Source organism: Solea solea, chromosome 12 (assembly GCF_958295425.1).
Source record: "Solea solea chromosome 12, fSolSol10.1, whole genome shotgun sequence".
Lineage (NCBI taxonomy): Eukaryota > Metazoa > Chordata > Actinopteri > Pleuronectiformes > Soleidae > Solea > Solea solea.
This window is the reverse complement of record NC_081145.1, coordinates 12,448,522-12,464,849: the sequence shown is the minus strand read 5'-3', so window position 1 is coordinate 12,464,849 and position 16,328 is coordinate 12,448,522. Positions and strand designations below refer to the sequence as shown.

The window sequence follows — 16,328 nt, the reverse complement described above, 5'->3', positions numbered from 1 at the left end:
TCCTGACACACGACTATGACAAGGTCTGCGATATGCAACACACAATGCAGCGCGGCATGTGCACGGAAGTATACCACAGGCTTTATGCATCATATTAATGTGGGTGGAGCTATTTTTCTTCATTTGCATAGTTAGCCTCCTTTCTCCTACTGTAGAAACATTGTGGCACAAGATGGTGGCTTCCAAAAAGCAAGGTCCTTGCTTACAAATGCTAATTCTAAATCCTTGGAAACTAAACGATTTTCTTAAACGTCTCCTAAATGTTACACACTGGACGTTTAACATGCTTTTTCTTTTCCTGCTTTGCAAATAACAAAATAAAAACAGGCGTGTCCTGTCTGTTTTGACGTATGAGGCTGCACAATATAGCAGCATGCAATATTTATTTCTGCATAATCTGCAGAAATAACATCATTTTGTTATGACTAGACTTTTAGTTTCTAGTTCCATGATATTATGATACTAGTCACAGTAATAGTGTGACTATTTAAGTCACGTTACAAATAGCCTGATAAAGTGTACAGCAGTGTACAGAATCAGCAGCCCGTCCTCTTCACTACACAAACAGGTTTGCTTTAAGACCGAGCTGTATCTGTCTCAACTCTGTCCATCAACTCCCAGGCTGGACTTCAGTCTCGAATCCCCCCCCCCCCCCACAGCTGTCCTGACTGGGCGGGGTGAGCGCATGTTCCTCCCTGGCTCCTATGGCAACCCCATAATTGGCTCCATCTATATCCACGTTATTAGAAGGCACAGGAGGCTGATGGATGAGTGATGTCAGTGAACGTCGTGTCCAGCTGCGTGCATGTGTGTGTGTGTCATCACCTTGTACTGGCAGGGAGCTCTGATATTTTGGGGAGGTGGAGATCATGCTTTGTCATTGAGGAGCTCAGCAGCAGCAGCAGCTCCGGCTCCCTCCACTCCGGCACGTCCGATGCTCAGCATGCTGCATCCTGATGCGCTCTCGTCTGCACGTTACCGTGGGCTCACTTGGATTTACACGCATTCCTCGTGTGTTGCTTTTACTTGAGCGTCGGATTTGAAGCAGACTCGTTTTGTTGACGCATCTCAATGTTTGGAGCAGCAGAGACAGGCACGTCCCAAGTGTCAAATGAGATACGACCTACTGTCCTGCGGATGCGCCTTTACTATTTTACCTTCAGCTGCGCCCCAAGTGAATGAGATTCATGGTTTTTCCTTTTACTTATCCGGACTATCCTAAAAGCACATTTGTTCCCTTCCTTCAAAATGGAAAAATTCCAGTCTTCCATGCGCAAACGGCTGTACAGCTTGCCGCAAAATATTGGGCAAAAATCACCAGTGATTGACGAAGGAGACGGCGACAAGGACACTAAGAGGAAAAGTATTCGGTTGAAACATTTGTCCTCTCTGTCTCCTGCCAGCAGCTGCAGGAGCTTTGAGGAGGCCAGGAGCGAACACTTGGAGAGGGATGTTATTGTGAAGACCAACTTGAACGGGGACTGTCGCTTATTGAGGGGCAGCATCTCCTCCGTCACCGGGCGACATCCTCCCGGGTCAGACCCAGCCGAACAGCAGCGCCTCATCCCGGAGGCTGACACCGGTGTCAGTGAGAGTTTCCCCAGTGAACTCGGCGCCGGGGCCCAGCAGCGGGCAGCGGGGGGAGCGGGTGTCGCAGCCGGACAAGCATCTGAGTTTGAACAGCCAGGTTTCATCAAGCTGGAGGTCGCCGAGCAGTTACTACCTGAAGATGATCGCCTGTACCAAGCCGGATTCATGCACCGGCAGTTTGGCGCCATGCTTCAGCCCGGTGTCAACAAGTTCTCCCTGCGGATGTTGGGCAGTGAGAGGGCCGTGGAGCACGAGCGGGAGCGGGTCAAGTCTGCTGGCTTCTGGATAATCCACCCGTACAGTGATTTTAGGTAATTTATGTTCAACTTAAACTGTTTACAAGCAAAAATGCTGCAGTGATTCTGTCACACGAGCCTTGTTAGGCCTGTACATGTTGTTAAATAATAATCCTAATCTCAGTGAGACAAAAACTACTATCAGATAAATGCAAGGTGATGAAATTTAAAAGCATGGAGGGGAAACACACACATTCCAGTGCTATCAAATTATAACAACATGAAGTGAGTGTCAGGGGTGGGAAACTGTGCTGAACATACATTATAAACTGAATGTGCCTCAGTAATCCCTAAACACTTTGAAAAGATAAAAGACTTCACTTTTCAAAGGTCTTAACTAGAGTCTGCATCAGGCTATTCTTATAGAATAGAAAGCTATAAAGGAGCTGTCTAGCATACAAAATCCTCTTATAAACAACACAAAACATGTATCAAATACATGCCTTTTATTTTGACCACAGAGGTGTGTGTTTTCATCCATACAAAAATGGTTATGTGTGTGTGTGGTTGTGTGAATGCGTTTCTATCATAGAGTTCATTTAGAAAAATAAGATGACCTGTAATTCCCAATTTACCAAGCATGCTGTGTGTTATGTGTCAATGCACGCACGTCCTACATTTCATTGTGCGCTGCATACTAACCAGTGTTCCAATCATCACTGCCATCAAGGGATTTTTGCGACATTTAACCTTGAGGCTCACTGTCATCATATTTTCACTGGCCAGTTGTATATGCTGATGTGTGCCACTGCAGGGTTTTTTTTTTTCTCTCCACTCATCTGAATTACACTCTTATTTTTTTCATTCATCAAGGGCAGTGGATTACAGAAAGTGCAGCAGGGGCTTGAGAATGGGGTAATCAAAATAGGGTAACATGACCATTCTAGATATTAGAAGCACACATCAGTGGAGATTATTACGACACAATTAGTCTAATGGAGCAGAGACGTGGTGGACAGAGGAGGGGACACGCCACAAAACGCTGAGCACAGAGAGATGGACAGAGATTAAAATGTAAATGACGTTGTGAGGAATCAGGATGTCCCGCTGTTAGCTCTGTCTGTGAGGTGTCATTGCTGTGTGCTTGGTTTGGATCTCACTTTGTGCAAAAGCAGGGTTTTCATGTCTGGTGTTGGCCTGTTACGCGGGGCTGCTCTCTGCAACTGTAACTGGTGTTGATGTCTGCATTGTGTTTTGTTTGGAGAAAGAGAAAAGAGCCCAAACACCTTATGGTAAATGTTCATGTGGAGTCCCTCTCTCATAGAAAGTATGAAAGTATAACATACCTGACAATAAAAATACTAATAACAAACCCTTAGTTAATGATCCTATATGGAGCCTACAAACAAATGAAAGGAAATCAATAAATTAACATTTATTTATTCAGTGTCCATCGCTTTATCCTCCACATGAGGGTCGCGGGGGGCTGGAGCCAATCCCAGCTGACATAGGGCAAAGGCAGGGTACACACTGTACAGTTTACCAGTCCATCCCAGGGTCAACACACACAGATGAACAACCATCCACTCTCACACCTATGGATAATTTAGAGTGTCCACTTAACCTCTGTATGTTTTTGTACTGTGGGATGAAACCAGAGTACCTGGAGAAAACACACACAAACACACGGGGGGGGGGGGGGTGATGCGAACCTGGACCTTCTTGCTGTGAGGCAACAGTGCTAGCCACTACTCCGCCATGTTACCCAAAAACATATGACTAAAAATTCGAGGAAAAATATACCAACAGTGAGAAATATTACTAACAGAAATATTAATGTTGAAAAAGACACAGTGTACCTCTTTCATGGCGTGTAACAATAAAAGGCTAATGTGACAATATGAGAAACATTTCTTTATTGTGAGGGGTCTCCACAAAGTAAGTATTTTCTGGAAACCTGTTGAGTAAAAACAATTTACAACACAAATGAATATATTATGCTGCTGTTTGATTGGAAGTGTTACCCAACAACACGAAAGATTATTTTGGTGTATGACACAGCATTGTCCATGTTCACTTCTGTGTGTTTTCATGAACAACGCTCATCAGCACCGTATTACAGTGTAAGCCATGTATGCTGTTCTCGGCTCTTCAGTCAACAAATAACCTCCGTTTTTCTGTGGCCATAGCAGCAGACGTACTGAACGGGCCCGCTGAGTAAGTAATGGTTAATATGATTGCTGGTGGGCCTGAGCCACTGTACAGGTGTGTGTTAAGCCACTGAGCCGCATGCAGGCTGTTGTGCTTCGGCTGAACTCTGGCAGCAAGAGATAAGTATCTCTGGTACAGATGTGATCCCTTTTTCAGCTGTCCTGATTGATCTAAGCTCCTTTCACCATTTTAAGCCTTTTCCTGCTCATTTTGCTTGTAACTCCCCTCACTTTGTGCTCTCGTGCTCTTTAATATAGTTGCACTCTGACCCAAATAGTGCAAGATTTCACTCTGGACCAGTGGAGGTGCAGAGTCACCACAACGGTCTTGTTTTATTTGGATGGTCATCACCAGATTACACCAGCAAGTTATCTGATCTTTGTGGGTTAACAGTCAGCTGATGAGCAGACACAACGGTCTGCAGGGGACGTAATGCACTGTCCCCTGCAGACCTTTTTCTTTTTTTTTTTGGTCCAGCTGTTCGTGGGTTCTGCAGCACAATGACGTGTGCAGAGAGGTAATGCTAACTCCTTAACATCTGGCTGATGGGAGCTGACTTCTGGAGATGACATGGATTCCCAGGAGATAACGGTGGATTTAGCTGGAGAGGGGAGGTGACCAGTGTGTCACCGGAAAGAGACAACAGGCAGATGAAGAGAGGAATGAAAATGTTTTGTTTGGCAGAGAACAACAGAAAGCTGATTAGAACAAATGGCCACCCTGTCCTCTGGTTCCCTCTTTTTTTGTGAAGGTCTGGTGTTTGTAGAACTATGTTAATATCTGAGTTTGTGGGTTGTGATACAGACTGGTCACATTGTAACCCGTCAGTTACTTCAATTTCTTGGACCCTCATTTGAACCCAGAAGATGTCACAGTGTCAGGAACATGGACTAAAGCTTGGCGTTCTTAAAAACATTGCCATTCCTTCTCTTGAACTCTGTGTACGCAGTTTGTCCTGACTGCATTGTTTTGTCAGGTTTCCGGTAGATTGATCACTGATTAATTAGTTCTGCGAAATAGATCGGTCTATGCAATCACACGCATGCATGCTTTCTCATACCCTCTCAAGATGGCAACTGGTAAACAAAAGCCCTCCACACTGTAGCCAGTCCTTGTGTGGTTTAGCTGCATATTACATGGTGTGTTTTTCTTGTAGCTACAAATTCATCTGTAAATTAGTCAATACAGTTTGAGGAAAACGTTCTGAAAACACATTTGCATCTACTAACCTGACGGCGTTGGGCTCTGTAAACACAGCCTAAGTTAAAAATAGCCCCCTTTCATGCATCTATAGCTGAAATTGAAGAAGACACTTTTGTGGATACTTGTGGACAGTTGGTTACAAAAATCAATATTTCCTTGTGAGCATTTCAAATGAATTCCAATATCCCATTTTTCTCCCCATTCCCGTGGCCAGAAGCACAGTATTGAAGTAAATTTGCAAACCACAGTTGTTTTCTTTCTTTATTAATGTTTGTGCTCACTTTTTGCAACACTATTTGTATTATTCCTGCTCATCTGAACAAACATCCCGTGGATTTTGAGTCCTAGTCCAGTGTGAGGCTGCATTGGATTTCCTACTAAGTCCCTTCACATCCACAATGGCTTTGGATGTCCAACATATCCTCAGTATTCTCACAGACACAGTTGACTCAATGACACAGACTAAGATAAATGATCAGAAACTCCAATCAAAATTTTTTTAATTAATAATCATTCATAAAATGTTAAAACAACTGCTTTGAAGAAAAAAAAGGAATTTATACATTTCCAAAGCAAATATTTTGCTTCTTCATCAGAGCAGCAATCATTTTATTATCACATAGAACAAACAAAATCCTCATGTTTTCCAAGATAAATCAACAAGCAGCACATTTGGCACACAACACAGGTTGATTGATTAAGGTATAAAAATGTTCCAAAGAAATCAAATTAAAATCTGCAGATTATTGTTGTTACTGGGGGTGTGTTGATAAAAACAGTCTCTTAGAGGTCACTAATACATGCAGGCAATAAATATTCAGCTCAGCTCTTCTGTCTAAAGACTCTTCCTGGACCTGCTCTTGTCTAGAAACGTTAGTTATGTGAGTCACTGTGTGTTTCAGGTTCTACTGGGATCTGACCATGCTGCTGCTGATGGTCGGGAACCTCATCATCATCCCTGTGGGCATCACCTTCTTCAAGGACGAGCACACGCCGCCCTGGATCGTCTTCAACGTGTTGTCCGACACCTTCTTCCTCATAGACCTGGTCCTCAACTTCCGCACAGGCATCGTCAAGGAGGATAACACAGAGATCGTCCTGGACCCACAGAAGATCAAGATCAAGTATCTGAAGAGCTGGTTCGTGGTGGACTTTATCTCCTCCATACCTGTGGACTACATCTTTCTCATCGTGGAAACTCGCATCGATTCCGACTTTTACAAGACGGCCCGGGCTCTGAGGATCGTACGTTTCACCAAGATCCTCAGTCTGCTGCGGCTGCTGCGACTCTCCCGACTCATTCGCTACATCCACCAGTGGGAAGAGGTAGATCCTGCAGGGCTCAGCTCACGTCTTCATAGAAGACTTCACACTAGCCTGTTCAAGGCCCACAGTGTAAAACTTAGGTGAAATTATTTCCATTTGGCAGAAATTAAAGATAAAAAACAGTTACGCTTGATATTTACTGTTATTCTGTGCAGTGTCATGATTGAATGAGTTGAGTTTTGAATTGTAGCTTTTTCCACATTAGAAACATATGATCATTCTTAAAAACTAAATAGGTAAATATCTCGCACACTCCCAGACAACCAAATTATTCTGCATTTTCCAACATTATCTTATTTCAATAATTCCAGTTGAGGACGTCCACCGGCCATTAATGTTGCAATTGGTTATGCAACAACCATTCTCTGGTCTACTGAAGATTAAGAACAGTGACCCAGCCCACTCCGCACCTACTGTGGATTTCAAATCCTGTGATTGCATGAGAGAGAATTTAAATTTTCTAGATTTATTTTCCATAGAGATGTGTGCGTTTGTTGTTTTGTTGCATAATGGCTGATAATCTCTGCCACAGGTTTTCCATATGACCTATGATCTGGCCAGCGCTATGGTGCGTATCATGAACCTGATTGGTATGATGCTGCTGCTGTGTCACTGGGATGGCTGTCTTCAGTTCCTGGTGCCCATGCTGCAGGACTTCCCTCCTGACTGCTGGGTCACCAGAAACAAGATGGTGGTAAGTGGAGGACTGTCTGTGGTGTGTGATTTGTTTGTTTGTTTGTGTCTAAATGTGAGCGATTGGGTCCAACACACAGACATAAAAATAGTCATAACAGATAGTCTTTGAGTTGCAAAATTGCAAAGCCACAACCAGCTCAAGTTCACTGATTTCTCCTGTAACCAAGTTCCTATTGAACAGTACTAGCTTTCATTCACATGATGTCCAATCATCTGTGCTTTATTGTCTATTGAATAAAACCTGAAACTAGCCATTGAAACCATTAACTCCTCATGAATATGTTTTCTGATATTAAACATCAGGTGACAAATAGGCACATTTTCCCACAGACTTTTATTCAGAATTCTTTTTGCTACTTCCATCCTACTTCTGATGCTTTAAAGGAAGGCAACTTCTAATTCTTATTTGTTTCACATGCAAGATTTTCAATATTTTTGTGCTCTCGTTGCAGGTTGTAATTTGGCACGGTTCAGTTATTAAAGCTGACCAATTTATATACCGAACAGAATTAGAGACATTTGAATCCAACTCTGTCACGGCCAGTCAAAGCTAATCAAATCCACTCTGTGAATTTTTAACTTTTTAAAACCCTCGCATAAATCATTTTTAGGGCTCTGTCAGACAGACAATCAACAAAAGATGAATTTATAACCGATTAATCACCCAAGTCCTTTTAAGGCAAAACAAAATCCTCAACAGTCTTTAAAATATACGATCGTACTGTGAAAAATCAGTGGATCATGATGAACCATGGACTGGTGAACAAATAAAACCCATCGTAATAACATATATCACTTTAAACTATGTGACGTTTCTTACATTTTAAAGGCCAAGTAATTAATTCCTGGATTGATTTATTGGCTGATTTTTACTTCCTCCAAGGAGGTTGCGTTTTCGCTGGCATTTGTTTGTTCATCTCTTTTTTTGTCCGTGAGAACGGATTTTTATTACATTTTATGTGGATGTAGCTTTTGGCCCAAGGAAGAAATAACGCGATTTTTATGGTAATGCAAACATTAATCAAGATTCAGGATTATTTTTTAAAATATTCAGTTGAAAACTGAAAATATCAGCTGTGATCAGATGGCAGTATTTACAGATATGTTAATGAATGAAAGAATATATAAAGTGTCATCCTGGTAACTGATATAGACTAAAGAGTGAACCACGTCCGTATGGTGCATTAAAGCCAACAAAAAAAATCAGTGAAACTGTGAAAATAGCTCACACAGAATAGATGAGCTGCTGCTGCTGCTGCTGTGATAAAGTTGTGGTTGGAGGAAAAACTTTCTCCTCCTCCACGTCTCTTATAGAATGACACATGGGGTCAGCAGTACTCCTACGCCCTGTTCAAGGCCATGAGTCACATGTTGTGCATCGGGTACGGCCTACATCCGCCCATCGGCATGGCAGATGTGTGGCTCACCATCCTCAGCATGATCGTGGGCGCTACCTGCTTCGCCATGTTCGTCGGGCATGCGACTGCACTCATTCAGTCTCTGGACTCATCTAGGCGACAGTATCAGGAGAAGGTGGGTGGTCTTTCCCTGTGTGGCTGATATTTATTTCTAGAAAGCGCTACCCTTTTTTTTTTTTTTTTTTTTGTCTCGCTCACAAAGAGTTGAATTGACTGGTGTTGTGAAACAGAAGAAGAGCAAAATAAGTGTTTACTTTTCACTCAAGTTACATTAGATTAGTTCAGTGTATAAAAAACATGGTTAATACAATTTGTTATAGATTAAGTAACTCCACCATGACAATTATTTTTACTTTTACTAAAAGTTAGTCATTCATTCATTCATTCCTTCATTCATCCTTTACCTTCCACATGAGGGTCATGGGGGGCTGGTCCCAAACAAACAACCATTTACATTTACATGTCACTCACACTTACGGTCAATTATATACGGTAAAAATACGGTGTGTCCAATTAGCCTAATCCCCAAATCTGCATGTTTTTGCTTTTACTAAAATAAAATGTGAAGGCAGAATATTAATATGTAACATATGTTTCTATTATTGTGGCATTGTTTCCTTTAAGTAAGTATTTATTTATGTATTTATTTCTCTTAAAATGTTTTCATTTAAGCAACAGCATAGTTTCCATATTTACAACAACAACAACAACAGATGGACGTGCTTTAGAAACACAAATACAAAATAATAACAGCAACAAGGAGCGCTGTCCAGGCTTTTCCTGGACAGATAAATCAAAATAACATTCATAAAAATAGATTGTGTAAAAAACATAGACCGTCCTATCCAGTAGAGAACACTGCTGAAGGACACAGTAGTTAATGTTATTAGCTGCAGCCCGCAGAGCACAACTGTACGTGTCAGATGGGGCAGAGGCACAACACTGCACTGTGGGCAGGTTTCACAGATGGCCTGACAGTCGACTGTTGACATAATGAGACACATTAAAGTCCACCTCTGAGCCAACACATCAATCACGTCAATGTATTCATTCTGACACCAATACAGTTACATCACATATGTCCGTGGAGGTGGTCCACTTCAAACTTTTATTCATGTTTACAGTATAAACAGGTGGAGCAGTACATGTCTTTCCACAAGCTCCCGGCCGACATGCGTCAGAGGATCCATGACTACTACGAACACCGTTATCAGGGCAAGATGTTTGACGAGGAAAGCATTTTGGAGGAGCTGAACGAGCCACTGCGAGAGGTCAGATTTCACTTGTGCTGATGTTGTTGTCTTTATAATGACGTCGGTGTCAAAATCTATCACAACTAGAATAAAAATGAGTTACAGTGTACCTTGAGGTTTCTTTTGTTGCAGTTTTTTGTTTATGTTATATCAATCCTCTTACTACTACTACGACTACTACTACTAATAATGATAATAATAGTGTCTAGTGGCTAATGTGAATCAGTGAAGGTGATAATCATTATGAATTGTTTCCAGTTAATTACTCATCTCATCTAATGTGGTTCACTTAGTTTGGACGATAACGTTAATAGTCATGTAATCTGATTAGTAATGACTGGAGACTGTACGAGGACAGAGAACCTTATTAACAGAGCACTAAGCCGTTAACCACCCTGCTTTTATGATGATTGAAATGTACTCACATCATGGAGCGGATTTAGCCGTTTCCGTGCCATGGGCGGGATTAGGATTTGTCCGCTAAAAAGTTAGCATTGTATGGTTGTGGTATTTATATGAAGCATGCAGAGTATACGCATCACCATCTGCAACGCTTTTTTATCCAGTCTTCAATGAAGTCCAGTATCCACTGTATAATCTCGCATTTATAATCGTTGCATTTAAGCGCTTTGATAAGCAGATGGGTGCGAGTGGTTCATTATGTTTAATGTTGTAATCAAAAGGCCGTTGTTGTTGATTACATTGTTATTGTGAGTCGTATAGGTAATGAAAAGGCAAGAGGCCTTGTCTCTCCAAAGCATCTTGACTGTGACTTTTACAGGAGATCATCAACTTCAACTGTCGTAAACTGGTGGCCTCCATGCCTCTGTTCGCCAACGCGGATCCAAACTTTGTCACCTCCATGCTGACCAAGTTGCGCTTCGAGGTCTTCCAGCCGGGCGACTTCATCATTAGGGAAGGAACCATCGGGAAGAAGATGTACTTCATCCAGCACGGCGTCGTCAGTGTCCTGACCAAGAACAGCAAAGACACCAGGCTGACGGACGGCTCCTACTTTGGAGGTAATGTGCGGTGTTGGAAGAGTTTGTTTTGATGTTGTTGTTTTGTTTTTTTGGCTCAGGTACTTGGTAGATTAACTTTTCGGACCGTTACAGCTGGGGAACATTGTCTCCTTCTCATCTGGACTCAGGACTAAGAGGAGCAAAGCATGATTATCTGAGATTAGGAGACCCACAACTTTCTGTTTGCTGTAGCTTTTGTTAAGCCGTCTCTTGTTAAGTATTCAGATTGAATGTAGCACAGAAAAATGTTAGGAACTGTGGGAAACAAAGAAATTCACTTCAGAAGACATGGAATCTGATCACCCAGAAAATCACATGTTAATGTTTAACCCACAGGTAAAAGAATGATATGATGTCACAAGACTTTAAACATTAAACAACATTAAACTATGTTTTCATGTGTGATAAATAAACTAAAACAATAAACAGGGCAGAGGACAGATAAGGTTTCTGTCCTGAAAAATATGTTTACTTTTTTTTAATGGTGCATTATTTTATTTTTCTGATCCAGCGTAACACATGAGGTCAGGACAAACTGTAAGCTGCAGGAATTGCATTAAGTGCTCCATCTGTGGGATTCAGAGGGAGCACTCTTTTCATGTTTTAACATCTCACACTAATATAACTCTCCATTCATGAATCGATCTGAAAAAGACAAATTCTGGTGCAAAAAAAAAAAAAAAACCGGGGGGGGAAACCATTTCATATTCATGGCCCTTTTTGAAATGATTAACATTAGTCTCCAAGTTGCACTCAGTTGGAAGCCTTTTAAAGAAATTGCTGACATTGCTTTGTCTTTCCTCCCTGCAGAGATCTGTCTGTTGACGCGAGGCAGGAGGACGGCCAGCGTGCGAGCAGAAAACTACTGCCGGCTCTACTCTCTGTCAGTGGACAACTTCAATGAGGTGCTGGAGGAGTATCCCATGATGAGGAGAGCCTTTGAGCTGGTGGCCGTCGACCGCCTCGACCGAATCGGTTTGTCTTTTTCAAGCGATGAAACCAATCCACTAAAATGACATTTGATCAATAATAAATATACCAAAGGCATCAACATGTAAAAACTAATTCTACAAGTGTACAAGAGAATGTTCATGTCACTGTCAGAAATCCTTTATTAAATATAAAGGTCTATATTCTGACAGCTATCACGAGACTAACCCGGATCCTTTGGAGTTTCTTCTGCTGCATTCTCACATGAGCCCAGTTGAGCATTAAGTATAGATTATACCAGGGAGCTGGCAGGAATCTAACTTCTGCAGACATTCACTGCTCTATCTTTTGAATTCAGTGTCCAGTAAGGAGCAAGAATTCAACAAAGAGTAGAGGTTAAGCTGTTTGTTTTGCCTTATAACACTTTTGGGTGACACATCAATTTGTAAGTAGCATTTTAGTTGTTTAGGACTAAGTAGTTTAGATTCTCCTGTCCAAGACACATTTGCAATGACTCTCAAATATTATAATTAATAAAATGAATCAGGGTTGAAACAAAGATACTTATTGGAATGTTGGACTGCATGCCCGCCTTTTGCCCTATGTCAACTGGGATTGGCACCAGCGAGCCTCATGTGGAGGATAAAGCGATAGAAGATGAATGAGTGAGTGAATGGACTACATGCTTCAAGTAGGTATTTATTTTACAGTGATCAGGAGCCATAAACATTAGTAACCACTGATTTACAACTTTAAAAAGCAGTGTATAGTTTAGTGGATAAAGTGAAATACTGTCATTAACTCTTAAGTTAATGGAAGTTGAAAGATAATTTGTGAAAAAATTATAAAGAATACAAATTTTCAATGTTCTTATTCTACATCTGTACTCTACAACAACATGTTAATTGCAGGTGTCAAAGAGCATTAATTGTTGAAATAGTGTGTTGTTATCAGTTTTATTTTGTGTGTATTGTGTCAGTAAAAACCGTCATGACTGTACTTCTCTTGTCTTTGCAGGTAAGAGGAACTCTGTTCTTCAGCACAATGTCCAGCACCATCAGAGCTCTGGCACACTTAATCTCCAAGAGACTGAGATTATCCAAAGAATCGTGCAACATGACCGTGACATGGCCGAATGCACCCCGCTGATCCAGACCGGCATGGCACACAATCTTCCTTCTCCACCGTCGCCCACCCCTGTTATCTGGGCGCCGTTGGTTCAGGCTCCGCTCCAGGCCGCTGCAGCCACTACTCCACTGGCTCTGGCTTTAGCTCACCATTCCCACTTTCCTCCAATTCTCTTCCACCATCCTGTGGCTCCAGACTCTGTGTCTATGAAGGACCACAGCAGTCATCCAAAGAGAGCCCACGTTGGAGTGAACACCTCCAGCAGCTGTGGTTCAGGGCCCGGCTCTCCTGCCAGCTGCACCAAATTCCACTATGGGGTTGAGACTCCTACACAGACCACTCTCAGGACACAGAATCCCTCTAGTGGGCCAGTGTTTCCCCCACTGAAGTCCCATTCCATCTTCACTAGCGGCCTGCAGCCCCTGACCCCTCTGCCCACTCACCAGCCCACACACCATCCACCACACTCTGGCATTGCCTCAGCTTTCCCCATCAGCCAATCCACTGTCTCTTACAGCTGCTCATCTCAGCTCCGTTCCCAGCCTTTCCACAGTGTTATGACCTCCCCACCCCACCCAATAAGTTTACTCCAGCAGGTGGCACCAAGGAGGCATGCAGGAAGATTCCCTGCACCTTCTGCCTCCACCATAAGCCCTCTGATCTGCAGCTCAGTCACCCCCATACTAAGCCATCTGCAGCAGAATTCTCACCCCACCCTACAGCAAATGACATCCAGCCACGACAGAGCAGGCAGGACACCTAGTGGTCTGAATGTCGCAAATTTACCCTTCATCACCAGCACTCCACCCTCCAGTGGATTCATGCAGGCAGCGTCTGTGGCAGGAGCAGCTTCCTCTCTGGCCCAGCACAGTCTTGCAGGCCTCCAGTCTATTTTCCTCCCCCAGGTTCTTCCCGAGCACTCGGCCCTGGCTTCACTGGCGCAGTACGGCTCTGCAGAAGCCTCACCCTGCTACACGCCACCACTCCAGAGTCCCAGTGTGCAAAGCCCTGTGAGGGGAAGGACGGTGTACCACAGTGAGATCCCCAGCACTGTGGACCCTCATAGCCCTCTAACCTCTCCAACCCCTCAAACCTTGTGCCCATCCACGGTGGCCTGTACCCTCAATGAGAGGGCAGAGTCCGCGGTGAATCTCTTTACCCAGGAAGTAAAGACCATCTCAGGCTCTCACAGCTCTGTATACCAGAAAAGGCCTTTGGCCATGAGCAGCTCCTCAGATGGGGCATCAGTAAGGGCATCAAGCCCCCTCTCTTCATCCAGCAAACCCTTCAGTCCCATCCCAGGTCAAACCACTCCCATCAGTCGGACAAATTCAGGACCTGAACCTCAGAAACAGCCCGTCGGTGTTCACTCCCCCCACGTTCTATCGCCCTCCAAGATGTTAGAGACAGAACACAAACAGTCCAAACTTCCTTCCAATTTGTGAGGTTCAGACACACCCTCCTTCAATGCCTGAACAAAAGAGAGAATCTCCCTATCCTGGTGTTGTTTTTATTCACCTGCTTTGTTGAAATTTGAAGTAGGAGGGTGTGTTATTCTAAGCTAGACTGAGGATCGTTGATAACTGTTAATCAGAGTGGATGGATCGTGGACATTGCTGGACAATGACGAGTTTGTTTTTTGTTTTTTTAAAGAATATTGTTTCTTTGAAAATAAATCAATCAGTGAATAAATGGAAGGTATATACATTTAGCACCTCATGAAAATGTCAGTTATATGTATTATAAACCCTTGGTTATTTGTTTAAAAAAAACCATTGTCCAGGCAATAGTGTGTAACTTTTTAGTCCTGCCCATTTAGTTGGGAAATTGTCCCCGTCTGTGTCCCCATCAGTCATGATTGAAACCAAAATTATTGTCCTTTTTTAAAATACTTTCCCACTACTCTCTCCCCCCCCCCGAAGAGATCTGAGCAGACAATTATTGCACTTTGCTTCTTTCCCAGATCAGCTGATGTTAAACGGTTCAATGACATTGTGTCTTCCAAGTTAGCATGTCAGCAATACTGAAAGTAATGAATGTAACGTTGAGAGTGGGAGACACGGGAATCATTTTAAATGCAGTGAACATGAAGGCAATGATTGTTTTTGTTAGTTTTTGGAGAATAACCGGTGTCAGAGACAATTTCCACGGATTTCCATTTTGTCCTTTCACAGCTGCAGCGGCACATGGTGAGTCACACAACTGATGCCAACTCATTTCAGCCCGACGACGACGACTTTGGCACGGAGCGTACATCTGAGCCAAGGTTGGTGTGCCACCTCCATAGTATGCAATAATCTGTGTTTTTCTATGGGTAAACAAAGGTACTGTGAACTGAAGCACTTGATGAGTGAGACTCTGTTAAGTTAGAATAGATTCAAATAAGATCATTAAGCAATTGTGGATAATCAAACATCCTGAAACCAGCGATGCACTAAGATTGTTTTGAATGTTTGTTGCACCAGTCAAAGGGCTAAAAGCAGTTACTTGGGCAAATGGTTAATAAGAAGCCCTTATGGGTCATATTGCTGCATATTTACCTCTTTCATTGTAACATTATTTGATTGTAAAATGTGACATCTGTTGTTAAACAGTTGCTGCTTTTTGATGCTATGCTCAATCAATAAGACATGTATCTGTGTGTTTTTTTAACCTGACTCTTGAATCCTAAAATCATGTTCATGCATTCGTCTGTTTATATATATTATTTATTTCTCATGTTGCTGCCTTTCTAATGACCAAATCTGATGAATCCCTCACCCGTGTATGTTAGGCACAATTCATTTTAGCTGCTGAATTCAATGCAATAAAATAACATATGGTCAATGATGCTCAGCCTAGGAACTGCATGGTTTTGTTTTGTTTGGGAACAACAAATAATAGCCATGATTATAATCTGTTATATACTTGAGTAATCAAAATAAACAGAGCAAAATAATTTGCTCGGTTTGTGGGGTGACAACTGCTGGATTAGTGAATATATAATATATTACATAACAGATAAGCATTCCGGTCGATCAAAGGAGACAGAACCTTTATTTTTCACGTTATCCAGGATAAATAGTGGACAGATGGGATGTTTGCTGTCCTGTAAGAACAGAGCTATGGTTTTATCTTTTTGACTTGAATCCAAAAATACACACCGCCCATTCAGGGTTTCAAAATAGTGAAAGAAATTGTGCTTATTGAACGTCAGATTTTTATGGAGACAGTGTTCAGTTTTAAATACCTGAATAGAAAATTACTAAAGAAATGAATGCAGTATTTATTCACACAAACTTGTGAGACTTGTTAGACTGATAAATATTGAACTCT

The 16,328-nt window shown here is 42.3% G+C and overlaps 1 protein-coding gene across 1 annotated transcript; it reads left to right on the top strand.

Annotated features, from left to right (window-relative positions):
* Positions 1 to 133: 133 nt before the first annotated feature.
* On the top strand, positions 134 to 15,825 carry LOC131470072 (potassium/sodium hyperpolarization-activated cyclic nucleotide-gated channel 1-like). Its single transcript, XM_058645588.1, has 8 exons — positions 134 to 1,901; positions 6,143 to 6,566; positions 7,099 to 7,260; positions 8,577 to 8,795; positions 9,805 to 9,951; positions 10,715 to 10,955; positions 11,766 to 11,930; positions 12,903 to 15,825. Exons 1-8 carry the CDS (start codon positions 1,249 to 1,251, stop codon positions 14,456 to 14,458), a joined length of 3,567 nt encoding a protein of 1,188 aa, XP_058501571.1. The 5' UTR covers positions 134 to 1,248; the 3' UTR covers positions 14,459 to 15,825.
* Positions 15,826 to 16,328: the final 503 nt, after the last annotated feature.

Coding starts and splice junctions, on each gene's coding strand:
- LOC131470072 (XM_058645588.1), top strand. CDS start 1,249: ATGGAAAAATTCCAGTCTTCCATGCGCAAACGGCTGTACAGCTTGCCG. Junction 8,796..9,804: donor GGCGACAGTATCAGGAGAAG/GTGGGTGGTCTT, acceptor TCATGTTTACAG/TATAAACAGGTGGAGCAGTA. Junction 10,956..11,765: donor GGACGGCTCCTACTTTGGAG/GTAATGTGCGGT, acceptor TCCTCCCTGCAG/AGATCTGTCTGTTGACGCGA.